At 48.2% G+C, this 27,564-nt stretch overlaps 1 protein-coding gene across 1 annotated transcript; it reads left to right on the forward strand.

Annotated features, from left to right (window-relative positions):
- Gabrr1 (gamma-aminobutyric acid type A receptor subunit rho1) lies at nucleotides 1-27,564 on the forward strand. The gene is made up of 10 exons (XM_051161289.1): nucleotides 1-207; nucleotides 11,067-11,120; nucleotides 12,563-12,669; nucleotides 15,274-15,341; nucleotides 16,365-16,588; nucleotides 20,920-21,002; nucleotides 21,880-22,020; nucleotides 23,729-23,881; nucleotides 25,704-25,900; nucleotides 27,226-27,564. The coding sequence occupies exons 1-10, from the start codon at nucleotides 86-88 to the stop codon at nucleotides 27,517-27,519; spliced, it is 1,443 nt and encodes a 480-aa protein (XP_051017246.1). The 5' UTR covers nucleotides 1-85; the 3' UTR covers nucleotides 27,520-27,564.

Here is a 27,564-nt window from a genome sequence, read left to right on the forward strand (position 1 = left end):
CCTTAGGAGAGGACAGACAGAGGCTGTCTCCCCTCACCGGCTCTTTCCCACTGCGCCTCAGGAGAACTGTTTGATTTGGAAATCTATGCTGCCTGTCCGGAATATGAAATTTGGCATACTCCTTTTGTGGTGGGGATGGGTTCTGGCCGCTGAGAGCACAGTGCACTGGCCAGGAAGAGACGTCCATGAGCCATCTAGGAAAGGCAGGTGGGTGACATGGAGGTGGAGGGCGGGATGGGGGGAGGGGGAAGGGAGGATGAAAAGAAGGTTCTCGATTGTTTAGTCTCTGTGTGGGGCCATCTCCTCCCCTTCCCTTCCTTCTCTTTCTCTTTTGGGAAACTAGGAAGGTGTTGTCCTTTGTAATGTACTGCACTCAAGAGTATCAGTGTATATTCTTAAATTTGTTATTAACTTCCTTATAACTTCCTGTATAAAAATAAGGATGATTGATGGCTGCACAGATTCTCAAGGGGCTGAGGGGAGTTTTGATCCAGGAGAATTATTCCTATAATTCTAGTTATTTCTATTGTGAATGTGGGACTCTTTTCCCACATTTTGTTTTAAAACCAGCTTTCTTTGGGATGTGCAGCTTGCATCATCAGTAGGTTGTCCCTTACCTGCAACCTGGGAGGGGCTAGGGTGGTACGTGCTTCCCAGGGTCTAGCAGATGGCCGTCGGGCAGCCAGGGGCCTGGGCTTCGGCCTCATCGGGCTCCAAGACCACCCTGGCTTGGTGTGCATCTTTCTCACAATCCCACCTGGCATCAGTCAGTAGACCAGGAGCTGGAGACAACTGGGCCCAACATTCCCTCTTTACTAACGAGGAAATGGATGAAGAAAGGGACTTTTTTTTTTTTTTTTTGTCATCAATGTTAATTTCCAGTTCAACTTAAACTTTCATTCTATTCGGATATAAATCCATAGAGTGAGAAAGACCAGCTAGCATGAAGGGAGGCATGCCTCTCAAAATTCTGGATCCAGTAGGGCCCTGCCTTGTTTCTCTGTGCTCCCTCCTGAGGTCTGAGTCTCTGTACACTAGCTTTGCAGGTCAGATGGGCTCGCCTTGCCAGTTTCTGTCTGCTGTTACAATGACATTAGTTTAGGGGCTCAGACATCCAGTGGTCACAGTGAGCCTGGCCTGCTGAGGAGGACCACTGTGCCAAGGGTGTCGAGAATTGCTTGGGGAAAAGGAATGTGTGCAGTGATACACCCCAAAATGCAGGATCCTTTGTCCCAAATGTGCTCGTGGGGATTAAAGCTAACTAACCCTGCTAGTTGACACCAAAAATTTCTCAGTCTTTTCCCCCAAGACATGACTAGAACAGCAGCCTGTCCAGGGATGTCACATAAACTGATTATTAAAGGGTATAGAGTATTATATAGACATAAATGTGGACTAATTAAATCAGACTGGTTAACATATCTGTCACCTGAGATACTTAAGGTTTCTTTTTTATATTTTATTATTTACTTTACGTGTATGGGTGTTTTGTCTGCATGTATGCCTATGTACCCTGTGTGTGCCTGGTGCCACAGAAGTGGGAAGAAGGCATTGGATCACTTGGGACTGGAGTTATAGACAGTTGTGAGGTGCCATGTAGGTGCTTGAATTGAGTCTGGATCCTCTGGAAGAGCAGCCAGTGCTCTTAACCACTGAGCCATCTCTCCAGCCCCCCAAGGATTTTATTTTGGCCAGAAGACCCAAAATGAACGCTGACTGCTTTGGAATCTACAGCACACTATAAACAGAGTCACCTTACCCAGCAGCTTCCCAAGCCCAGCCTTGAGTGACTGTTCTGCTTCTGTGAGTTCAGCTGCTTTAGCTTCTGCCTGTGAGAGGTGCAGTATTGAGGATGGGCGGCCAATGTAAGGAGCTGTGCCTGTCTGTTATTTCAGCATTCAAGAGGTTGGGGCAGGTTATCCTCAAATACGTCGTCGTAGGTTTGAGGCCAGCCTGGCTACACGAAACCCAATCTCAAAGCAAAACAAGAGGAGAATATAGAGGCGGAGAGAGAGGGAGAGGGGTAAAGGATGGGGGTGGGTGAGGAGTGAGGGAGAAAAGAAGAAATAAATTGGTTTTATATGCCATGGAGATCTCTTTCTGGCATTTAAAACCAGGGAATCAGATTTAGGTCAGAATGTGGCCCTATGAGGGAGACTAAGACTATTTAGCTGGGCGACTGTCGTGTGTCTAGCTTATTAACTTAGACTGACACCTGCAGTGTGTCCCTGTTGTCACAGAGCGGAGTTCCCTTCTGTAAAGGGCTGACCATTGTCCTTTTAAGAGCACACCACGTCCTCTTCACTTGTCCTCAGGGACATTTTGGTTGATGCTATAACTTGGCTGTTGTGAACAGTGCCACGGTGAACGTGGAAAGGCAGATATCTGTTCAAAACACTGAATTCAAAGCCTGACATACAAGCTCCGAGGCACGATGGTGTGGTGATTCTATTTGTTGTTTGAGGATCCTTGTGGTTTTGTGAAATAGCTGTATTAATCTGCACCCTCACCAACAACGCAGGAGGGTTACCCCTCTGCATACCTTGTTGGCGCTTGCTTTTCCAGGTCCCACTGGCCACTTGTATGGCTTCTCTTGAAAGAGAAAAATGGCAAAGGCTTGTCTTTGTTCTGTTTTGAGTCCAGTTGTTTGTTTTCTTATGGAATTTGATTTTCTGTGAATTCTTGGGGGGGACATCTTTCTCAGATGTAGGCCTGGTTAATAGTTTCTGCCAGTCTGCAGGTCACTTTATTCCAGAGTTGCTGTCTTCACTGTGGAGAAGCTGTTAGTTTGAGGTAATCCCACTGGTTTTTGCCTACATTGCATGAACATTTGAGGTCACACCCAAAATCCTATCACCAAGCTCAACGGCCCCAGTTCTTCTAGTCATTGTTTCGGGTCATACGCTTATGTCCGTAACACGGTTTGAATTCATCCATGTGTGGTAAGAGTCCAGTTCCTCCGTCTGCATTTGGATATCCAGTTTCCCCAATACTCTCTATGGAGCAGACCATCATTTTCCTATTATGTGTTCTGGATGCTTTTGCCAAAACCAGTTTAGGTCTGGATACATCACTCGGTGGCAGGGCTTGGGTGCATAAGTATTTTATTTTCTGTGGCTATTATAAAAAGGATTCCTTTATTGGCTTCTCTTTTGGGCAGTTCATTGCTGGTGTGTAGAAAAAAACTACGTTTATGTGTCCTCTAGTTTACTGTATTTATTTGTTATTTCTGGTGGTTTTGAGTGGACTCTGGGGTCATAGAATCGTGCTGTCATCAAGCAACTGGGAACCACACCTGGATTCCCTGCGAGAATAGCAATTATTCTTAACCACCGAGCCATTTCTCTGGCTCCTGTTATTACAACTATTATACATGATTGTATAGTTAGGATAGACTCTTGAAAGTGTCCTGAATCAGTCAGGTGTGGCGGTGCACGTCTTTCATCCCAGCACTCGGGAGGCAGAGGCAGGTGGATTGCTGTGAGTGCAAGGACAACCTGGTCTACAAACCAGGACAGCCAAGGCTACACAGGGAAACCCTGTCTTGAAAAACAAAAACAAAAAACAAACAAACAAAAAACCCAAAATAAAATAAAGAAAGCATCCTGGATCAGCTAGCATGCAGACACTTAGAAGTCTAGGTATGGGTCTGGAGATACGTTAGCGGGTAAAGTCTCTTGCTTTTGTCTCAGTCTGAAGAGCTGAGTTCCATTCCCGGGTCCTGCTAAGTAGAAGGAGAGGGCACTAAATCCTGCAAGCTGTCCTCTGACCTCCACATGTGCACCGTTGCATGTACATTCACCCCACCCCCCACACAAATAAATATAATAAAACCTGAAATTCTGTGTAGATTTGATTATATTTCTTTACAAACAGAAAGTGGGTCCAATTTATATCCCATCATTTAAGTTAAAATTTATTTTTATGTAGCCTAAACTTTTATAGAATGTTTCTCCCAGATTCTAAAGAATTTTGTTGTTGTTGTTTTGTTTTTTGTTTTTTAAGACAGACAGGGTTTCTTGGTGTTATCTTGGCTGTCCTGGGCTCATTTGTAGACCAAGCTGGCCTCAAACTCACAGCAATCTGACTGCCTCTGCCTCCCGAGTGCTGGGATTAAAGGCGTGTGCAAGAATCAATTCTTAGTCTCCCAGATTCTAAAAATCTCTCTGAAGGCATGTCCAAATGTGACTTATTTTCATGCATCATGTAGGGCCCTGGGCAAAGCTTCTAGAATGGACCAATACATACTGTCTCCCCTTTCTTCACTGGAAGGCTGGGAACGTGTGTACCCTGGGGATGCCAGTCTAGGCTCTGCAACATGAGCTCGTCACACCAGAAGCCAGAGCCTGCTAGCTTCATAGCTTCTTGCCATGCTAAAACCTGCACTTCCTATAAAGGGAACGAAAGCTCAGCTGGCTTCAGCAGAACTCCATCCCAGAGAGACCAGACTTGCTTGCACCCCAGGAAATATAGCAGATGGGTAGGAAGGGACACACACACACACACACACACACACACACACACACACACACACACATACACACACACACCAAAACAAAACAAAACAAAAACAGAGGAAAGGAAAAACAGAAAACAACCAGAGGCCACACCTGGAATAGGTGAGAAATAGTGAGTGGTCTTGGATGATAGTGGAATGATGGAGAGATGGAGCCAGAGCATTTTAGAATTGCCAGGATTTGCATGGCATTAGGGTAAAAGAAGCAGTTTTAGGTAAATACCCAGCAGGCATTTGGGTTGCTTGTCTGGGGAGAGTGATCAGGGAAAGGAGTGGTGTGAAGAAGAAAGAGCTCATGGCTCTGGGTCACCTGTCCATCTTCAGGAAGATGTGCGCAGTTCATGGGGACCTGGGCCAGCAGACGCAAATTAAAAGGGTGTCCTCTTGGGCTGTGGTAGTCATGGGACCCTGAGAGAGAAAAATGACATGAAATAAAAGTAGGAAGAAAGACAGAAGAAGAAAAGCATTTAAGAAGTCAGAGGAAGTGGGTACAAAACTGTAGGCCTGCAATCCCAGCTCCGTGGGAGGCAGGAGGACCACAAGTTCAGGGATGGGCTGTGTAGCCAATGCAGTGTGAACAACTTAGTGCAAGAAGAGCTGGGGACCCGGTGTGAAGGCACATGCTGTATGTAATCCCAGCACCCGGTGGTGGGTCACCTTCAGCTACATAATGAGTGAGTTTGAGGTCGGTCTGGGCATCATGAGATCTTGTCTGAGGGGGAAAGAGGGAGATGACAAAATGCTCTCAGAGCATGCACGAGGCCTGGGTTCACTGCTCAGTACCAGCCCTCAGCTCCCCACACTAACGCAAAAGACAAATATTTGAGGAAGAAGACTGTGAAGGAAGTGGGCGGATATGAAGAGTGAGTGGAGATGTCAAGGACACTAAGAAAGGACCTTCATGGGTTTGTTGTAGCAGTTAACTACTTGGACAGTCATCAGCCTCTGGGGGGGCCTCAGACTGGGGAGGCATCCTAGAGAGGTGCCAAGGGTTTCCTGAGGACGGAATGGCCAATGGGGTCCGTTTACACCAAGATCAGAACCAATCCGGTGGAAGACTGGGAAGTGATACAGGACACAGGAGACCCCACCTTTAGCATCCTTCACAAGAGGCAGATGTCAGTGGCTAAGCAAAGAAGGAGTCCATAGCTTACTGCCTCAGTCCCGGGGGCAAGGGCTGGAACTAGGCGGAGAACTCAGCAAGCTCCCCTCTGACAGCACTGTACTGCAGGCTCCCTCCATGACAAACATACTTGTGTTTTGGGTTTCTAATGCCTAATGCATTCCATCAGCTTTGGGAACTTCACTCATTTGGTGAGGATCCCACCCACTCAAAGTCACTTAAACACACTATTTGAAAGGATTAGAAGGATTAGGAAGAGTAGGCTTGTTGGAGAAAGTATGTTTCTGGAAGTGGACTTTGAGGTTTAAAAGCCTATGACAACCCCAGTCTCCCACCTCATCCCACCCCACCCCACTTTGTGGATCAAGATGTAGCTCTCATCTACTTGTCCAGCACCGAGCCTACCTACTGAAACTGTAAGCAAGCCCGCAATTAAATGCTTTCTTTTATAAGAGTTGCTTTGGTCGTGGTGTCTCTTCACAGCAATAGAACTGTGACTAAGACAGAAATTGATAACAGGGAGCAAGGTATTGCTGTGAGAGGCCTGACCATGCCGTTTGTTGGTGGAATCTGGACTTTGGGACCTTGGATTAGGAAAGCAGTTGAATGTTTTAAATGAAGCTTAATGGACCGTACAAGTAAGAATGTGGAAGATAGTGGTGCTAAGAGCAATACAGATTATGATCAGCCAGCTCAGCAGGTATCAGAGGACAAGCATATTAGTAAGTGGCTTAGAGACCATTCTTATATTTTGGCAAAGAATTTAACTGTTTTCTGCTCTTGTTCAAAAAAAAAAAAAAATCTGCCTGAGGGTAAATTGATGGATTCATGGTATTGGCAGAGGAAATTTCAAGCCAGCCCAGTATTAATTTAGCTATTGTCATCTGTCATTTGGTTATTAGTGGTCACTCTTATGCAGGTCTATAATGAAAAAGAGCAAACTGATCAAGAAAAAAAAATACGATATACACTATGAGAAGCAAAGGAACACCAGGAGGGTAATGGGCTAAGTCCAGTGCTCAAGGAGATTAAAAAAAATGTTTAAAGAAAAAACTTATGTAGTAAAAAGCCTTATACAGGGCAAGACTCCACCCAGCTAAGCTTTCAACTTGTAATAAGAAATTAAAGAAAAGCTTAAGCAGTGAGGAAAAGCATCAACAGTGGACACAGATGTAATTGAAAGAGGAAAGCATGTCCCAGCAAGCAGCAGGGCTGGCCAGCTTTGGCCAAATGGTTCTGGCTTTAGAGTTAAGGATACAAGAAACCTGTTGTGAAATCTCCCTCCATGGCTAAGGAAATCCCCTGAGCCTAGCATGCATCAGGGGAGTCCCTGCATGGAGGCCTAGAGAGGCCATTGCATAAAGCTGTGGAGGGGAAGCCTGGGTTGCCTTGGAGACCCAGAGATGTTGGAGCTATCAGAGTTGTGGGATGCCTGCCAAGGAAAGCTACAGACTGGGCGGGGAACAAGCCCAGAGGAGAGAGGTGTGTTGCAGCGAACAAAGCTGAAAGGAGTTGAAAGTCTGAAGAGTGCTTTGACATCACACACGGAGAGACGGTTTGGAGTCCGCACTGCTGGTTTTAGGTCTTGCTTTGGCCAGATATTCCCTCGTGAGGGCGTCTTTTCCTTCCTTTTAGAATGATAATGTGTATCCTGTGCCATTGTATGTTGGAGGTATGTGATCTGCTTTTTATTTTAATTATTCTAGGGGCTACAGTTAAGAGATTGCCATGGGTCTCAGAAGAGACTTCAAACTTTGGACTTTTAAACAGTGTTGAAAGTGTGGTAGACTCTGGGGACTTCTGAAACTGGACTGAGTGCGTTTTGCATTATGATATGGCCGCAAGCCTATCAGAGCCAGGGAACGGAGTGTGGTGGTGTGAGTTAGAGTGGCCCAGAGGCTCATATATTTGAATGCTTGGTGACCAAGGAGTAACCCTGTTTGAAAGGACTAGGAAGTGTGACCTTGTTGGAGGAAGTGTGTCATTGAGGTGGGCTTTGAGGTTTCCAACACCCGTGCCAGGTCTAGTCTTTCCCTCCCTGCTTGTGGATCAGAATATAGCTCTCAGCCACTTCTTCAGCACCAAACCCACCTGCCATCCTCCTGTCTGCCATGATGACAATGGACTAAGCCTCTGAAACTATAAGCAAGCCTCCGTTCAAACGCGGTCTCTTATAAGAGTTGCCTTGGTCATCATGTCTCTTCAGCAACAGAGCGATGTCTAAGGCAACACTTAACTCAAAGGGCAGATTACTGGTTATCAAAACCTCTCAGTAAGGAACCAAAGGAGAGAGACCATTTAGAGCTGAGGGAAAACACACAATACTCAACACGTGGGACATGCGTAAGCTCCAGGACACGCCATGAGGCACCACACTCCGTGAGCATCCTCACAGGGTGTGATCTGAGCACACGGGGCAGCTGGCAGGCTCCGGTGGCCTCGAACAGGTGGCTGAGCCTTTCAACATGCCAACGCCCGCAGTGACTCCTTGAAGCCTAATTCTTTTTTTCTTCTATGTGTGTTTTGGGGGGTGTGTGGCAGTGTTGAGACAAGGCCTTATTATGCAGCTCAGCCTGAGCTCAAACTGACATCCGTCCTCCTGTCTTGGCCTCCTGAGTGTTGGGATTACAGACTCCACATCAGTGCATGGCTCCAATTCCTTCACAGCTAAAGAGCCACTTCAAGGTCAGAAAAACTGGGGCTCAAGGTCTGGTGGACTGTTGCCATCAGCTCACTGCCTCCAGGAACTGAGCCCTGGCTGTGTCCTCGACAAGCTCCTGTGCTGTGTGACTTAGGTGTAACAGTTCCAGGGAACAGAACTCAATCCTGTGCTCCAAGCTGGGTGGAATAACGGACTAGTGGAAGAGAGTTTCCACACAGTGAGAAGGCCTCGACTTGAGGCTTGGCACAGCCACACACTTACCAGTGACCTGGCATGAGTCATCTGACAGCTTCCAGTGTGCTTTTTCTGTACAGCAGAATGGGTCCTGCACTGCTCACTGCTTTGTATTTCATGATGGAGACCTTGACCAAAAGACATTTGGAGAAGGCTTTCTTTGTTTTTGTTTCTCTCTCTCTCTCTCTCTCTCTCTCTCTCTCTCTCTCTCTCTCTCTTCAAGGCAGGATTTCTCTGTGTAGCCTTGGCTGTCCTGGACTCGCTTTGTAGACCAAGCTGGCCTCAAACTCACAGAGATCCACCTGCCTCTGCCTCCCTGAGTGCTGGGATTGAGCCTAAGTCTTCCAGAAGAATAACAAGCTCTCTTTCCTGCTGAGCCAACCCCCAACCCCTAAACCTGCTCCCTTACACAATCCAGGCTCAGTGAGAAACTCTGCCTCAAACAATAAATAAACAAGGGTGGAAACCAACCCAAGTTCAAGGAGAGAGGGGAGCTCCTCCAGCAACACAAGGTGGCCAACACTTCTTCCAGAGTCCCCAGTCCAATGCCTACCTCTGCCATCTTAAAAACACTTGAGGTCCCAGGATTGCCTTTTGGTTTTCTCACATGCGAATTGGCACTAGTGGTGAGGCCTGCCACCAATGCGCTGTGAGAAATGATCAGTTAATCCTGAAATGAGTCAGAACAGCGCCTAGCCAATGGTGGTGATTTAAGCGTTCAAGCTGTGTCAGTTGTTCATAGTATTGTACTGTGTTAGGCTTAATTTTAACAACCATCATCATATCTATAGCTGGTAAAAAGGTGCTAGATGTTCCAGGGTACTTGTGTTGTGACCTGCAAAGGATAGTTTATTGTTTGCCCTCGTCTCTGCTAAAGATGAGCATAGAAACGCACGAGTCATCTCTGAGGTGCTTTCATCTGTCTTATTTTTGTCTTCTTTCCACTTTGTATGCAATATGTGAACAGGAAAAGGTGCTTTAAAGTATTAACAGCTCTGGGAAGGATGTAGGGGGATCCTTATCTATGTCCTCTAGGCTAGGCTGAGGCAACTATGGGGTACCTCAGAGCTTGACAGTCCTCTGTCAGTTGGTGAGTGGCTGTATTGCAGGCTGGCCCAAAGGAAAAGTCAGAACAGGCAACTTGTTTTCCACTCCAATATCCTTCTCAGTCTCATTTGCCTCTTTTTATATGGTCTCTTTCATGTATAGGGCTCTTAATCCTTTCTCATTCAACTATCCTTGGTGGTCATGCACAGGGCTCTGCCCTTGGTGGCCATGCACAGGGCTCTGCCCTTGGTGGTCATGCACAGGGCTCTGCCCTTGGTGGCCATGCACAGGGCTCTGCCCTTGGTGGCCATGCACAGGGCTTTGCCCTTGGTGGTCATGCACAGCGCTCTGCCCTTGGTGGTCATGCCCAGGGCTCTGCCCTTGGTGGCCATGCACAGGGTTCTGCCCTTGGTGGCCTATCTCCTCTCCCACCTTATCTTTCCCCAATTTTCACTCCTTTCCTGCCAAACTCATGTCTGCCCTGCTCCACTGTGCTATGGATGACATAACCCCTGTCCCTGTCACCCGTGGAGACCCAGCAGGAAATAGCATTATGCTCAGAGGGGCTTAACCAATAATAATCGAAAACAAGCACTCCTCACAGAGATGTGGGCAAGGCTCAGGGCACTAAGCAGGCATGTCGATGTCCCCCAAAAGGGGGAAGAACAGTAAACCATGTGTGCCCTGGGCAGAGGCAAAAGGTATTGCCAGTCACCAACACTGAAGAAGAAACAAGTGAACAGAAAGTGCTCCAGCCTCACTCCCTGCTGTGCCCACTTGGCCAAATCTCTAGCCAAAGGCAAGTACACCAGGGAGGGCAAAACTCACTGGCAGAATTGTTTGCCACTGTTTCATAGTGGGTCCAAGTTAGTGTGTGCAACTCTTAAGGCTCAATTCCAAGCCTGGGTGGGTATGAGTTCATGTATGATTGTGTGTGTGTGTGTGTGTGTGTGCATGCGCATGCGCATGCATGTATGTGTATACCTGCAGGTGTCTAAGTGCATGTGTGTGCATGCATGCATGTGAATGTGCATAGATGTGGGTGTCTGAGTATGTGTATAAGTGTGAGTGTACAGGCTGTGTGTGTGAGTCTGTGTGTATGAGTGTGCACGAATATGTGTGTGTATGACTGTATAGGGTGTATATATGAGTGTGGGAGTATGTATGATTGTGTATTTGAGTGTATGTAAAAGTGTGTATGAATACAAATGTGTATGAGTGCATGTGCGCACATGCATGCGGTAGTGGGGGAGGTGGTTATGTCAGATCTCTGTAAATCAGGCCTTCTAAATAATTAATCCTCATTCCCCGCTCCTGTGAGTACTTGGAAAATGCTCATCAGACCAGATTAACGCTTTGAGCCTTCTTCCCTCCTCACCCCCATTTTATTCTGGCTAGATTTGAGGCACGCACAGAGGCCGGGGTGCTTTGCTGACCTGAGTCCCTACACAGTCTCTGGAGCACCTTCACTTTTGTTTCCATAGCAGACCTCAGAGACAGAGACGAGGAGCACACGACGATGCCCACAAGCAAGGCAGGTATGACCCATTGATAGCAGCAAGGACCAAGGACCTCAACTACAGTGACTTTCAGCCCCACCCCACCAGGACCAGGAAGCTGATGATATCCCTGAGTCCAAGCCCCGGCTCCTTCTTCCGGTCAGGAACCGAGCTACTTCCCGTTCAACCTTCACAACCCACATCCACTCTCACAGCCTTAGTTCTTAAGGCAGGAAAACTGCTTGCCAGGAACAAGCTGCTTGCCTAAGAGTTTAAAGGAGCCAGGTTCTGAAGAGAGGAGAGAGCCCTGGTTTCTGGACTCACGAGAGCTTCTTTCAGGGATGGTGAGGGCTGAGAGCTGGGCCGGGCAAGTGTCTGGGCGGTATTGAAGAGGCGGAAGGTAACACACCTGAGCCAGCCACGACGAGGAGACTGCTTCTGAGCCGGGCTCTCAGGCGTCCCCTCCTGGCTTTCAGCAACCTCAGTGCAGATCTCTGCATCAGACACACAAGGGCCTGTGAGGCTCAGGAGTCTCACGAGCCCCCCATCAAGTGTGGGAACACCTGCACGGGGTGGGGGTGGGGATAGACAAGGGGGGGGGGTCTCCCGGAAAGGACACTGCCTGGCACCAGCATCGGAAGGAGCGGGAAGTGACTGGCTATTTGTGAGATCTCTGGGTTGTGCTGTTCCATAGTGAAGAATTCCAGGGCAGGTGCAGCTTACTGTAGGGACAGAGGACTCACAGCAGTTCAGGTGCTGGCTGTGTGAAGGCTGGTCAGATGGGCACTCTGCAGTGGGATAGGGACATAGGGGACTCCCATGTGTGAAAATCCAGGCCATATTCAAGACAAAGAAGCATTTGTAGGACATTAACTGTGTAAGGAGGGAAAATAACACTATTATTTTGGTACTTTAACGTTTTTATATCAAAGACTGGGCAGACAGACAAAGAACCAGTAAGACAGGTATCTGTGGATGGCGGGTAGCTTAGTAGAATTAACTGCATGTTTAATTAAAAAAAATTTTTTTTTATGTGTGTATGGTGTTTTTTGCCTGAATATATGTCTGTGCACAATATGCATGTAGTGCCTAGGGAGGCCAGGAGAGGGCGTCAGATCCTCTGAATAAGAGTTATAGATGCTGTCCCTGGGAATAGAACCTGGGTCCTTTGGAAGAGCCAGTGCTCTTGGCAGCTGAACCATTTCTCCAGTCCCTACCTTCATTAAAAGGAAAGGGAGGGAGGGAGGAAGGGAGGGAGGGAGGGAGATGATAGGATGTCAGAGGCAGGGCCCTTCAGTGTGCCTAGGGACCCCCAACCTTAGAACTTGCAGGTCAGTTATCCAGAAACTTGGGAAAAGGAAGAGGGGAGGCAGGCTGGCTCGAGGAAGAAATAGCATGCTCCACGAAACCTGCCAAGAACAAGCAGAAGGCAGATGGCTCTGACCAGCCCGTGTGACATGCCCGCTTTTCCTCTGTGTCAGCCCGATTCTGAAACGAAGCTCCGACATAACCAAGTCACCTCTCACCAAGTCCGAGCAGCTGCTGCGGATAGATGACCACGATTTCAGCATGAGGCCTGGCTTTGGAGGTATGAGGTGGGCATGAGGGGCTGGGGCTGGGGCTGGGGACGAGGGTTCTTTGTCTGTCTGTGCACCCAGATCCACGTATCGTATCTGACTTGGCTGAGCTTGGTGGGCTGGCTGAACACCTTCTGAGCATCTTGCCGTTCTTGCCCTGGCTCTGCCTGGCACTGCCCGAGTACCTGCTGTTGTGTGGTCAGGCAAGGCCAGCCAGCTGTCCCCCTGCAGTGCTCATGAGAAAGCTCACTGAAGGTCAGTGAGGCAGCGGCTGCCGTGGAGGGCGGGGCAGATGCAGGCAGGGTTGCCTCCTGAGGACGCATTGAAATCCCATGCAACCATCTCGAGCTGGATTTGTTCTCATTGGCGGTTGGCAGAGGAGCGCCACTCACACATCAGAGCTGGATTTAGTGAACTGAAAATAGCTTGAGACAGTAAGGACTCACTGCAGAGCACGAGGCCGTGTGTGTGTGTGTGTGTGTGTGTGTGTGTGTGTGTGTGTGTTTATTTTGGGGTGGTATGGTATGGAGACACGTATGGAAGACAACTTGTGGAAGTTGGTTCTCTCCCCTGGGTGGGTCCTGGGACTCCAGCTCAGAGTCTTTGGGTTTGGCAGTGAACAGCCTCACCGGCTGAGCCATCTCGCTGACCCAGGTTTGATTTCTTTCTGGGGAAAATATTTTTTTTTATGGCTGTGTGTATGAGTGTGTATGAGTGTGTATGAGTGTGTATGAGTGTGTTTGCAAATAAATAAATGTAGGTGCTGGTGAATTGCATGCAGAGACCAAAGAAAACCTTCTGTGCCAGGCTCAGGCTCCTTTGGGACAGTCTCTCACTGTCCTAAAGCTAATCCGTTAGGCTACACTGCCTGGCCAGAGGGCCCCCACCTCTGCCTCCCAGTACTGGGGGACACAACACCACACCCAGTATTTCTACATGGGATCAACCCTGGTCTTCATGCTGTCAAGGCCTGGAGTGCTTACTGAGTAAGCCGTCCCTCCAGCCGCTAGAAATAATTTCCATGTCTTTCATTTTTTTTTTTTTTCTAGTCATGTTGCCTCCACTCCAGTTCCCTCCAAACCAATCCCCCAAGTTCTAGAAAGGTCTTTATCCTTTTTGTCACATGCATCTATTGGATCCGATCCTACCTCTTTGTGTCATGGTAACTGGGACACATCCTGTATACAACCCATAGCTTGCAAGCAAACTCTCTCTCATTCTCTGTCAATACTAAGTTTTTAATGGTGTGGAAATAAAAACAAAAATGTAAGGTTTTGATTTAAGACTGCTTTAGCATGTCCTATCTTTTCTGGAAGCTTCTTCACCATGTAAGAAAGCTACAGCATGGGCTGGAGAGATGGCTCAGAGGTTAAGAGCACTGACTGCTCTTCCAAAGGTCATGAGTTCAATTCCCAGCAACCACATGTTGGCTCACAACCATCTATAACGAGATTTGTATACATAAGAAATAAATAAATCTTAAAAAAAGAAAGAAAAAGAAAGCTACAGCTGAGTGGGAGGACAAATGACCTGAATGTGAGGAAAGGGGGCACAGGTGGAGAAAATCCACTAGGCAATTTCATGCTGAGGAGCATGCTGGCTGCCCCTTAGATCAGACCTTGACACAACCCATGTCTTCACCACAGATTCAAATGAACAGATAGAACTAGAAAGGAATGGTTTATTTTGGCCTCATCATTCTGGGCCTGGAAAGACAGCTTAGTGGTTAAGAACACTGGCTGCTCTCCTAGAGGATGCAGGTTCGATTCCCTGAGTCACAGGAAAGGTCATAATGGTCTCTATATAACTCTAGTCCTAGGGGATCAGATGCCTCTGCAGGCTTCAGTGGACTCTAGGAATACCTGCAGGTATACAGAAAACTTGTATATATAAAACAAAATAATTTAACCTTGTAATTCCACAAAGGGCAAAGCACTTTGCTTACTAATTTTTTTTGAGGGGGGCAAGCTTAACCCAACCCATGAGCCCTTTCTCTTACTTCTCTGACGGCGGGGGGGGGGGTGCCCAAACCTTCAAATGTTTGACTCTGATATGACTGACCATCCTTTGCCTGCCTCTTCTGTAGTAAACGTTGGGGTAAAAAGAGTGTTCAGCTGGGTGTGAGGGCACACTCCTCTACTCCTAGCATGTTGGAAGCTGAGGCAGGAGGATTGCGAGTTTAAGATCAGCTACACAGCTAGCCATTGTTGCAGGGGCTCACAGAGGCTGGGCCAATGGCCAGGGATCCAGAATGGGTCCTCTGCTTAGATGTTGTGGGACCCCCTAACGGTGGGAGCAGGGGTGTCCCTGACTCTTCTGCCTGCTTTGGGCCCCTTAATTGTGAGGGGGTGTGGCTAGCCTTATTGTAGCTGGTTCTATGATGTTTGGTTGATGTCTCTGGCAGACCTGCCTCTTCTTAAGACAAACTGAGGAGGGGTGGATCTGGGGGAGAGAGGAGTGTGGGGGAAGGGCTGGGAGGAGAGGAAGGAGGTGGAGCCTGTGGTGAGGATGTAATGTATGTGAGAAATAGAGAGAGAGAGAAACGGAGGGAGGAAAGGAGGGAAAAAGAGAGCAGTGAGAACGAGCGAGTGAGCTGCCTGTCATGCCCTCCCCAGGCCCGGCCATTCCTGTGGGTGTGGATGTGCAAGTGGAAAGCTTGGACAGCATTTCAGAGGTGGACATGGTGAGTGCTCCTCTGACCGGGGCTCTGGGCAGTGGGGAGGCTCCTGTGGACCTGTCTGGGCAGAAGCTCAGCTGAATTCTGTCAGACCTCGAAACTCCCTGGCAGGTGGGAACTGTCCCATTCCCTTTACAGATGTCCTTTGCCCAGCGTTCCCAGGTGGAGTGAGATAGAGTCAGGTGACAAGCTTGCTCTTTAACCTCCAGCATGGATGCCTTGTGAGACGCAGGCCCAGACTGCGGCCAGGCCCACTGTACTCCTGCAGTCTGTGCCTGGCTCTGGACACCTGGAACAATGGGAGTATTCCCTTTTGCTTTCCAGTGGGTTCCGATTTAAAAAAAAAAAAAAAATGTTGCCAGCTAGGCATGGTGGTGCATGTCTTCGAGTCAACACCCAAGAGGTAGAGGAAGGGTTATCTTAGGTTTGTAACCAGCCTGGTCTACTATAGAGGAAGCTCCATACTAGCCTGGGCTACATACACAGTGAGACCCTATCTCAAAACTGAAAATGGTAGCACAGGTGGGGGTGGGGAGCCCTTTGCAAGTTAGAGGACTTAAAAAAAAAAAAAACCTCTATCTTGGCTTGGAGCCTCCGAGAAACAGGCCACTGTGTTCTTGGGGACTGCTCCCAGAAACTGCCAAGACAGAGTAAGGTAGTGAGACAGGGAAGCAAGCAAAAGGCACTGTGTTCTCAAGAAAGCCACGCCTACGCTACTTCTCCGGCACGTTCTCCAGGAAGCAGTGAAGAACTCAGCTCAGGGCAGCATCATCTGGGAACTGGACCAGTCTTCTCCAGCCAGTGTGCTAGCGGCTCTAACGCTGGCACTTTCATCTTGAGTCACTGCCATCAGTGGGGCAGCTGTCATGGAGACGGTCGGACGCTGCGGGTGGGGGCGGGGGCGGGGGTGGGTGTGGGTGGAGTCCTGTTGGGTTCCTCTCTCCCTTCTCCTGTGGTGATGCTTGGCCCTCTTGCCTCAGCTCCACAGTGGGTGGGTGTCTGTGTTTCTGCTCCGTCTCTCGCCTGCAGGACTTTACCATGACCCTCTATCTGAGGCACTACTGGAAGGATGAGAGGTTGTCTTTTCCCAGCACGAACAATCTCAGCATGACGTTTGACGGCCGGCTTGTGAAGAAGATCTGGGTTCCGGACATGTTCTTCGTGCACTCCAAACGCTCCTTTATCCATGACACCACCACGGACAACGTCATGCTGAGGGTGCAGCCAGATGGAAAAGTGCTATACAGCCTCAGGTGGGGACAAAGGCAGGCCAGCACTGAGAGGCCCTGCCCGATCACTTTCATTTTTAAGAATATACTTAAATTAATTAAAGTTTTAAAATTCTGTATTGTGTGTATGAGTGTTCTGGCTGTACATGTACATCTGGCTGTTCGCCGCGTGTGTGCCTGTGAAGCCCAGAAGAGGGTGCCAGATCCTCTAGGCCTCCAGCTACAGACTGCTGTGAGGCAGCATGTGGGAGCTGGTGCTGGGACTCAAATTCAGGTCCTCTGCAAGAGCAGCCAGTGCTTTTAACAGCTGAGCCATCTCTCCAGCCTGAAAGCCTAATTTTAAGAAAAAAATTTTGTTTTTCTAGTAAGAGTTGGAAATAAAAATGAACACGTTCTCCTAGATGCAGATGCACAACTTCCTCTAACTTTCTGCCTGGGTATTTTTTTATTTTTATTTTTAAATTTATATTTATTTTTTATTTTTGTTTTTGTTTAGTAAGAACAGTTTATTGAATACATTGACAAAGAGTACTGAGCTGGGCTGCATTTTGGATTCTGGAAGATCTGGTTATCCAAAACCAAATGTCCTGGAGATGTGACCTAGGCTAGACACGAGCTTTTCCTGTTTATACACACCTGACATGCACACTGCTCTGTGTGCACCTGTGCTTTGCCTGGCCCCTCATGGTGCTCAGGAGAGCTCTCATCTCTTGTCCCACTCACGCTCCAACCGTCAGGCTGTGGGCTAGGAACACTCACCCGTGCCCCTCCTTGCACACTGCCTGGGTATTTTTAAAGCTTAAATAGATTCTTCTGCCTGGCCTGGCCTGAAATACCATGGGACTCTGGACTACCCAATGACAATGTCATTTTGAACATCTCATTTACAATGTTAAGAATAAAATCTAGGGCTGGGACGTGTGTGTAGCTCAGTAGTAGAGTACTTGCCTAGCAGTGTGAGAGGCCTAGATCCCACCAGCACTGCCAAAGAAGAAAAATTAAAAATAAAAAAAAAGAAGGAGGAGGAAGGGGGAGGAAGGAGGGAGGGAGGGAGAGCTACAAAGGAGGAGGGCGGTCGATCGAAGAGGAGAGGGGGGGAGGAAGAGCCGAGAGAGGGAGGGGGCGAGAGAAAGAGGCGAGAGAGAAAAGGGAAGGAGGAAGAAGAAAGAGACAGAAAGAGAGGAAAAGGAAAGGAGGAAGAGAGGAGAGAGAGAGAGAGAGAGAGAGAGGGAGAGAGAGGGAGTTCCTCAGGGGCTTAGGTGCCTTGGGAGTGTTTTAACTCCTGGTAGACTCCGCCCCCCCCCCCCCCCCTTGTGTAAGGACAGCTTTAGAAGCTGGTGGTCCTCCCCTCCCTGTGGTGGAACAAGCTCAGACTCTCATAGAAGGGAGTGGTCACTGGCTGGAATTGGCTCCTGTATACCACGTGGATGTCGTGTTTCAGCCTGACATACTTTGTTCTAGGATGACATGTTGAAAATGCAAAGAGAAACCCAGATACTAAGGTCAAAGTTGAACTCCAGTCACAGTACTCAGGGAGCTCTGTACCAATCCCTCGGTCCCCATCACATCTTGGGTCTAGGCAGTAGGTGTGTGCTTTTCATCTCTTTGTTTGGAAGCCCAGCTCCTGTAGGACATGCCCAGGGAGGCCATGGATCTTCAGTTCCTTCCCCAGCAATATCACGCTGGTTCCCTCTGGATTCCTCATTTCTGAGGATCTTATGGTGCTTCATTTCAAGACAAAATTATCAAAACAACAACAACAGCAACAAAGTCTTAAGGCTTTTATTGCTGTGTAGAGACACCATGGCCACGGGAACTCTTATAAGGAAAACACTTAATTGGCGCTGGCTTATAGCTCTGAGGGTTAGTTCAGTATTGTCGTGGAGGGAAGCATGGTGACGCACAGGCAGACATGGTGCTGGAGAAGAAGCTGAGAGTTCTACCTCCAGATCCTAAGTCATCAGGAAGAGAGTGACACTGGGCCTGGCCTGAGCACTCCAAACCTCAAAGCCCACTTCCACAATGACACATTGACATATTTCCTCCAACAAAGCCACATCTATCCCAACATGGCCATCCCTCCTAACAGTGCCACTCCCTATAAGCCCATGGGAGTCATTTTCACTCAAACCACCACACAGCCCTACAGTGCCTTAACTAGACCACCACACCTATAACCACTGATGTGCTAGCGAACATTTAGCAACTGCTTGTCAGGAGCTGTGTGTGTGTGTGTGTGTGTGTGTGTGTGTGTGTGTGTGTATGTACACATATTATTATAAACATTGCTGATATAAAGGATACTGTGATGATTAGTTTTAACTAATTAGCTTTTTAGTTAATTAATTAGTTTTAATTTTCAGCGTGACACAGCTTAGAATCATCTGGGACAGGGGTCTCAATGAGGACTTGTTGAGATCAGGTCTGTGGGGGATTACCTTAATTATGTTAATTGATATGGGAAGGCCCCTCCTCTGTGGGCAGCACTTTTCCCTGAGATTGGGGTCCTGAACTGACTAAAAAGAGAAGTCAGCTGTGTACCAGCGTGCATACATTTGTTTATTTGTCTCTGTTCTCAACTGTGACTTGCTGTGACCAACTGCTTCATGTTCCTGCCACCTTGACTTCTCCACAGGGCTGGGATTGTTAGGCCAGTAACCTCTCTCCCCGCTAAACTGCTTTTGTTGGAGTATTTTATCACAGCAACGGGAAATAGAGCTGAGGCTGATGGATAGCATATTATTTACAAGTGAATAAAATGCATAGCACTCTTTACTTATGATCTCCAGGTAATTTAACTTGAACATAATTTTCTACTACTTTTTAGGAAACCCTTTACCAGTTTTTATGTCTGCTATCAGCAAAAGTTCTGCAAAGTGAGAGCACACTAAACATTTGCAAGTGCCTGCTTACTTAGATGACAAGTGAGTGTAGATTGACGCTTCATTCACGGTAATAAGGAAAAGGTGAGATAAGGAAGGATTACATAGGGTTTTTCTCAGTTGCCCAAGATGTTCATACTCTTCTAGCTGACTTGGGTGACAGCTTTCCAGTCCTGAATGAACACACCCGAGTATCCACGCCATTCTCAAGGCAACGGCTTTAAACACACACATTTATTTTTTTCTTCTGTTTTCTTGTTTTTTTTTTTTTTTTTAAACCCTTTTTTTTCATACAATATATTTTGGTCCTATTCTTTCTCTGCCCCCCATCCTCTCAGAGCCTCCCCACCTCCCCACCCATCCACCTTCATGTTCTCTGTCTCTGTCTGTCTGTCTGTCTTTCTGTCTCTCTCTCTCAAATCAAAACCCCCACAAAAACAAAAACAAACAAGCAAACCCAGAAACTACCAAAACAAAATGAACTCCACGCATATTTGTTACCTCAGGGTTAGGGTAAGGGGCCCACCCTCAAGTGTTGGTGTACTCAGTGGCACTGCCTTGGAGAAAACCAAGTTTCCCTTTCCAGCACTTCCCAATTGCAAGAAAGCTCTTGGGTAGGGGCAGGGCATTCGGCCCTCTTCCCCTCCCCAACACTGGGATTTTCTCTGGTTTGAATTTGTGCAGGTCTTGTGCCTCCTGTCACAGCTTCTGTGGATCCAAATGTGGATCGGTTCTGTTGTGTGTGAAAACACTGTTTCTTTGGAGTCTCTGCCTATTACAGCATCTTCTGCACAGATGCCTTGAGGGAAAGCTTTGGTAGAGACATTCCACTTAGGACTGAGTTCTCCCAGGTCTCTCTCTGCACATTGTCTGTGGGAGGATGTTCATTCCCATTGACCGCAGGCTTCTCTGATGAGGACCGGGTGGGGCACTGGTCAGGGGTATAGGAGAGGGTCACAGGAGTCTCGGGCTCCTGGCCACTTCACAGTGTCAGGTAGGGGTTTCACTGCTCTGCAACCTTCCTGCTACACTGATAAAGTCAACGCCATCAAAAGTGGAAGCACAGCAAACAGTAGAGTGTACTAATATCACTAAGAAGCAGTGACTTTTGAGTAGGTCTTCAAATATATGGATACTTCTATTTTGAGAATATTCTTTTCTTTGAACAATACTTTAAAAGTGTGTGTGTGCACCCATTGCACCCAGGCTATATTGTTATACTGACAGACAACATCCTGTCTCCAGATGCTTGGAATGTGCTGGCATTAGAAGAGATGCTCATATACCTCGTATAGGTCCTAAGGTTGAACATAAATCTTGAGAGGACTCTGCAGAGCACATCATGCCTAAGGCTCTTTCCTGATGTCAACACGCTGCTCAGGAACTGGGGAGAGAAAGCAGGGCCCCTTCTGTCTGCTTTATAATTCAGCATCCATCTGCAGCAGATGCTGAAAGTTTGTCTTGTGTTTGCAGAGTCACAGTGACAGCGATGTGCAACATGGACTTCAGCAGGTTCCCCCTGGACACGCAGACCTGCTCCCTGGAAATTGAAAGCTGTGAGTAGACACAGCCTGGTGCCAGCACATCTAAACACCTCTCTCAGTAGCAGGTGACAGTTCTCTCGAGGGGAACTCTGCTCTGCTCTTCCTGCCTTTTACCTCCTGGGATCAGGCTCTCCCAGAAGACCTGGGATCATCTCCTTTACCTACTGCTAGTCACTTCTATAAAACATCTTCACAGATTAGTATCTGCTTGGACACCTGTGTACCACACGCAAGCTCTCCTATCACAACGTCGAGGCTTAGGGAGCTCCTGAAAGAACAGGTTACACAAGGGGAGATGCTGCTGGAAACTCCAAGAAGTTTCACCTCAGCTGCAGTTGTACAATTGAGCTCAGTGGCCTCACCAGAAGGGGGCATGGTGGGCATGTGGCCGACTCTGAGAGGGTGATGGCCACAGTCATTGCCTCCTTATTTTGAGGAAGTGGGCACAATTGGCCTGAGGAGAAGCCCCTTCACACATGCTGCCTGAGAGTGAGTTATAGCCTGGCCATCAAGAGATGGAAGAGAAGAAAGAACTGATTGGGTCCGGTATATAAAGCTGAGTCTTGGCAAGCTGAACTCTTGCCAGAATTTAGTTCTCTCTACCCTACCAACAGCACCATTATTTGGCTTAACTCAGTGGTTGCCGCTGGATTGTGGGTGAGGCTTTTTGTAGGAACCATGAACCTTTAAGCTTCAGAGCCTTGGCCTGAGTTTTGAGAAACTCAGAAGAATTTTGAGTTGTCTCTCTTATCATTTAAATTGCACTTTGCTATCTTACCACAACCCAAGTTGTCTGTGTGAGGGCTGGGGATACAGAAGTCACACAGCCCCACAGGCAGGCCTGGCTTGCCTGTTGCCCCATGCCTGACACTGCCTCTCATCTTCCCAGATGCCTACACGGAAGATGACCTCATGCTATACTGGAAAAAAGGCAATGACTCCTTAAAGACAGACGAGAGGATCTCGCTCTCTCAGTTCCTCATTCAGGAATTCCACACCACGACCAAGCTAGCCTTTTACAGCAGCACAGGTGAGCTAGGGGCATGAGAGCCAAGGAGGGTCACCTTGGCTGGATGCTTCAGGGTCTGTTTAAGAACTGTGTGGTTTGGTTGTCACATCAAGAGACCAAAGCTTTGAAACAGAAGACCAGTGTCCTAAAGGACGTCTAATGGGTGGTATGCATCAGGTAGGGGTGACCTGATTGCCTTGACACACAGTCTCACTCCATTATCCATGCTGCTCTGAACACATTATACACCATGTGCCAGGCTGGTGAACTCACCACACACTATCCATCCAGGCTGGTGAACTCACCACACACTGTCCATCCAGGCTGGTGAACTCACCACACACTATCCATCCAGATGGTGAACTCATTATACACTATGTAGCTAGACTGGCCCTCTGACTCAGTATCAGCAGTGCTGGGGTTATAGGTGTGCTCCAAGGCCACTAGCTTTGTAGGCAAGTTTTGATGTGCCAATGTATCAGAGATAATTGCCTAGGAAATGCTGGTAAAGGCTCAGAGGTAAGCCATGTGAGTAGGCCTGTGCTGGGAACGGCTAAGGGCTAACAGTTGCCATTTCTCGCTTCTATTTTGACAAAAGGTTTTGCACTTTTTTCTTGCTGGAATCCACCTTGGAAGTACATCCTGGCCTTCCTGTTACATTAACAATCCAGCTTAGTGTGGCAGTTCAACTCACCCCTGCATCATTCACCTGGATGCTCTGGGTCTCAGTCTTCTGAAATTCCCTCCACTGTCACTTCCTGGTCCCGTGCAATGCTCACACTGAGAAGACCAGGTCCTGAGTTATAGCCACCAAGTCCCCACTTACTCTCAGTCCTGGGCACCCTCCTCCCACCATCCTTACACACGGCCCTTTCCATGAACAAACACAAAGGCAGAGAAAAGCATAGTGGATCAGTGATTGTTCCTCCATGCCTAGATAAAATACTGTGTTTATACCTTAAAAAAAAAAAAAATTTCTTCCTATAAAGAGATCTCGAAAGGAAGCCAGGCAGCCGTTTCAGCTCTTGCCAGGCAGAGGCATGAAGATCAGGAGTTCAAGGCCTTTATCAGCTACTTAGGAAATTTGTGACTGGTCTGGGCAATTTAAAACCCCATCTCAAAAGAAAAGAAATAGGACAGAAATAAAGGGGTTTGTTGGTCACTGCCTCTCTTCAGTATGCACACAAACCACACGGGGCTGCTGTTCAAGAAGGCTTCTGCTCCACAGCGTCTGGGTTACAGCTTAAGATCTAGAGTGAGAGAGGGAGGAAAAGAGGGGGGAGGGAAGAGAAGGGGGGGAAAGGAGGAGAAGGGGGGAGGGAGGAGAAGAGGGGAGGGAGGAGAAGGGGGAGGGAGGAGAAGAGGGGGTAGTGGGGAGAGAGGGATCAAGCTTAGGGTCCTGTGTGCACTAGTCAAGGACTCTACCCTGTATTTGAACTTCTAAGAAGCTCCCGTATAACAGCGAGGCTGATGGGCCCTAGGTCCTATTTTGAGAAACAAGACTTTAAATGACTTTCTCAGGGGTTCCCTTTGTGTTTATGAAGGGGAAAAAGATCCCTTGTAGTGGGTTCACACAAGTGGTGAGGGTCAGCAGGTGTCACTGCCACTGTTTGCTTGTTTGTTTGTTTGTTTTTGTTGTTGTTTCGTACTCTGCCTTCCAGTGGGAGGTTTATTGTCTTCTGTAGGAGCCAAGGAGCTGTTCCATGCTCACTTCTTCCTTTGTCCCCAGGCTGGTACAACCGTCTGTACATTAATTTCACGTTGCGTCGCCACATCTTCTTCTTCTTGCTCCAGACCTACTTCCCTGCCACCCTGATGGTCATGCTGTCCTGGGTATCCTTCTGGATCGACCGCAGAGCTGTGCCGGCCAGAGTCCCCTTAGGTAAGGACTAGCTCAAGGCTATGTTACAGGTGTTTGGAAATGTAGGCCATCCCTTCCGTCTTTCTCGAGCAGGTCCCCCACCCTTCTCCACAGCACAGCTTGGAAATGTTTCAAGGATTGATTCAAGTAGCATCCCATGATCTAAGTGCCTGCCACCTGGACACCTGTCCAGTCCCCAATGTTTGTCCATCCAAGCAACTTACTTGTAGCCCTCTAAGAGCCCTCCTTTCAGGAGGGGGTTCCCAGACTTTGGGTGATTTGTGTAATGTGTTCTGTAACAGTGTTGGGGACGATAGGCCATATGGCCAATGTTCAGCCATCTTGTCCAAGTCTGCACCTTTACGTCTCTGTCTTTCCCAAAGCTTGCCTTTCACCAGAAACTAGCTGACCCTGTTGTGAGTCAGCAGTTAGACTAAAGACAGTCAGGGATGGAGCGACCCTGTTGTGAGTCAGCACTTAGACTAAAGCTAGATGAAGACAAAGCAAGACACCCTGTGTGGCAGGACATTATGACCCTGCCTGGAATTCCCTGTGTTTTGAGAAAAGCCTGCAGCTGGGTTGCTATAGCAATATGCTTCCCTGCCTTCTGACTTATAAAAGCTGCTGCCTGACTAATAAAGTTTGAGAGTTTGATCAATTAAACTTGCTCTCCTTCCTTGTGTCTTGCATTTCTCAAAAGGTGACCTCCCTCCCGAGTTTTAGTCAAACCCCGCAGGTCGGGGCATAACAGTGTTTCTCAATGCGTGCCACAAGGGATCTGTGCAATAGAATCCTTGGGGGATTGTTAAAAATGAAAAATCTGCAGTCAGAATCCCCATGTAAGGAGCTGTATTTTGCTATTGCTTTTTGGCGTGTCAAGACAGGATTTCCCTGTGTATCTCTGGCTGTTCTGGAACCTCACTCTGTAGACCAGGCTGGCCTCAAACTCAGAGATCTGCCTGCCTCTGCTTTTGAGTGCTGGGATCAAAGGTGTGCGCCACCACCACTCAGACAGGACCTGCATTTTTAATACACTTCCTTTTTGAGCACCTCATCAGCTCTCCCTAAGCTTTGAGCCCACTTAGTCATAGGCCCTGCTGCTGCTCAGAAGCTCAGGCTACAGGTGACAGGGTGACCCACCAGGCTCAATGAAACGGTTTGGAGTTGGCCCTTAGGATGAACCTAATCCCCTGTGATTTGATGTTTTCCAAGCAAATGTTCTGAGCTTAATTTGAAATCCTGGGCAGTTTCCCACAGACAGATGCCCTGCTCTCTAGCAGTTAGCTGCCACTGCAACAGCTACTGTGCTAAATACACGTGTGCTTTCATACTAAAATCTGCCTCCTATAAATAAAAATGATCCTGGTAGAGCTGTTGCCAAGGTAGGTGCTTAGGGTAGTTCTGCTGGATAGGCACACAGGCCCGCCATGGGGTGGGTGAAGAGAGGGGCCCGGGATTATAGGAACTTCATGACACAAAAGGACACGGTGTTGGGGTAAATGTCATGCTTTCCCTCACCACTGGTTGTTTGTACCTCCTTTCTTTAAACAATTGAAAGAAATACCTTCGTGCTGAAATGTCTGGAGCTTTCTGCAGAAAGGATGTGGTTTAGTGCTGTACTGGAGGTGCCAGATGTACAGAGAAGGAAGTGCTGCTGAGGGGCAGAGGAACCGGAAGAGATTTGTGATAGTGGGCTCTTGAAGGACAGGAGGATGTTCACTGGAAGGGAGGAGGTACTGACTCTATAGGCCAAGGGAGAATGAAAGGCAGGGCTGCAAAGGGACAAGGCTTGCAGTGTTTGGGGAAAGCAAGTATATTGCTGATTTCTCACCGTTTACGGCAGGCATCACAACCGTGCTGACGATGTCCACCATCATCACGGGCGTGAACGCCTCCATGCCCCGAGTGTCCTACATCAAGGCCGTGGACATCTACCTCTGGGTCAGCTTCGTGTTTGTGTTCCTCTCGGTGCTGGAGTATGCGGCTGTCAACTACCTGACCACAGTGCAGGAGCGGAAGGAACGGAAGCTACGGGAGAAGGTGACTTTACCATGACACAGCCTGGGCTAGCCTTGGGACTGTGGACAGGTCCACCCCCTCCCCGTAAAATGCGGCTGCTCATTTCTCCTCAGCCTATTTCCAGCCATGGTCAAGAGCAAATGGAATGATGTATGCTCTAATACTTAACATTACATCCCTCATTCCGTCAAGAAATTCCTTCAGCATCTACATCGCAGCAGCCACTAAACCAAATTAAAACACAGTCCATTCAATTGTGGTTGTGTTCAGAGTTTGGTGCAGTTGCTCTCAACCTGTGGGTCACGACCCCTGTGGGGACTGACCTTTTCACAGGGGTCACCTAAGGCCATCCTACATCTCAGATTTTACATTACAGGTCATAACCATAGCAAAAGTGCAGCTATGAAGTAGCAAGAAAAATAATGTTATGGTTGGGGGCCAGCACGGCATGAAGAACTGTATTAAAGGCAGTAACACAGCATTAGGAAGGCTGAGAACCACTGATTTAGTGAGAAAATACCAGGTTAACATTGTAGAATGTATTATTAACAAATACGGAGGTGGCCTAAGAGACCCCTCCAGGGGCAGCCATAGTCTGTGCTGGGAGACTTTTCTTCATAATGACCTCATTTCTCCCATCAGTTCGTAAGTTATCTTTCCTCCCACCCTCCTTTTCTCCTCAGAGCCTGCAACTCAGAGCCCCTCTCTTCCAGCAAAGCCTCTCCTTTTACTATTCCCACAGTGCTGTCTTTCAAGCCCTATCCTCAGGACTGACACCGAATTACGTCATCCGTAAACATTTTTAAATCAAGGGTTCGGTGCCAGGTGTGGTGTCAACAACCTGTAATCCAGCTGCCCAGGGGCTGAGGTGGGAAGTCACAATTGGAGGCCATCCCGGGCAACTAGCAAGACTGTCTGAAAATGAAAAAGGAAGAAAGGTGTAGCTCAGGAGAGTGCTCTTGTCTAATATATGCAAGGCCCTCGGTTTGTCCCCACTGTCCCTAAGGGAGGTGTGGCTTGAGCTCAGGGCTTATGACCCCATGAAGGACAGGGCCTAGCCATTGCTGGTCTTGTTGGTCTCTGGTGCAACAGTGTGCTCTTTCCTACAAGTTACCATGTAGATGCTAGTTCAACACCCAGTTCCCATCACCTCCCATGACCCCCAGGGTGCTTAGGTAAGCCCTCTGATACAGCTGTTCTTGGATGTTTGTAGCTAAGTCATTATTTTCCTTAGCTTTTACCCCGAACGGAGACTACCAGACGATAGAAATACCCTTCCTATACGGTGCTTCTGCAGGCTTCTGAGGGGCAGTGTTCAGCTCACATGCCCGTACGTGTGTTCACAGATCTCCTGCAACTGTGGGCTGCCCCAACCCCGAGCAGTGATGCTGGACGGCAGCTACAGTGACGGGGAGGTGAACGACCTGGGTGGCTACATGCCTGAGACGGGGGAGAAGCCTGACAGGATGATGGTGCAGCTGACCCTGGCCTCCGAGAGGGGCTCTCCTCAGAGGAAAAGCCAGAAAGGCAGCTATGTGAGCATGAGGATCAACACCCACGCCATCGATAAATACTCCAGGGTCATTTTCCCAGCCGCGTACATTTTATTCAATCTGATATACTGGTCAATTTTCTCCTAGATGCCTGTAATTCTGTAAATCTCACCTTCTTCACAGTTTGCGTGC

This window comes from Acomys russatus, chromosome 2, assembly GCF_903995435.1.
Source record: "Acomys russatus chromosome 2, mAcoRus1.1, whole genome shotgun sequence".
In the NCBI taxonomy this organism is placed as follows: Eukaryota; Metazoa; Chordata; class Mammalia; order Rodentia; family Muridae; genus Acomys; species Acomys russatus.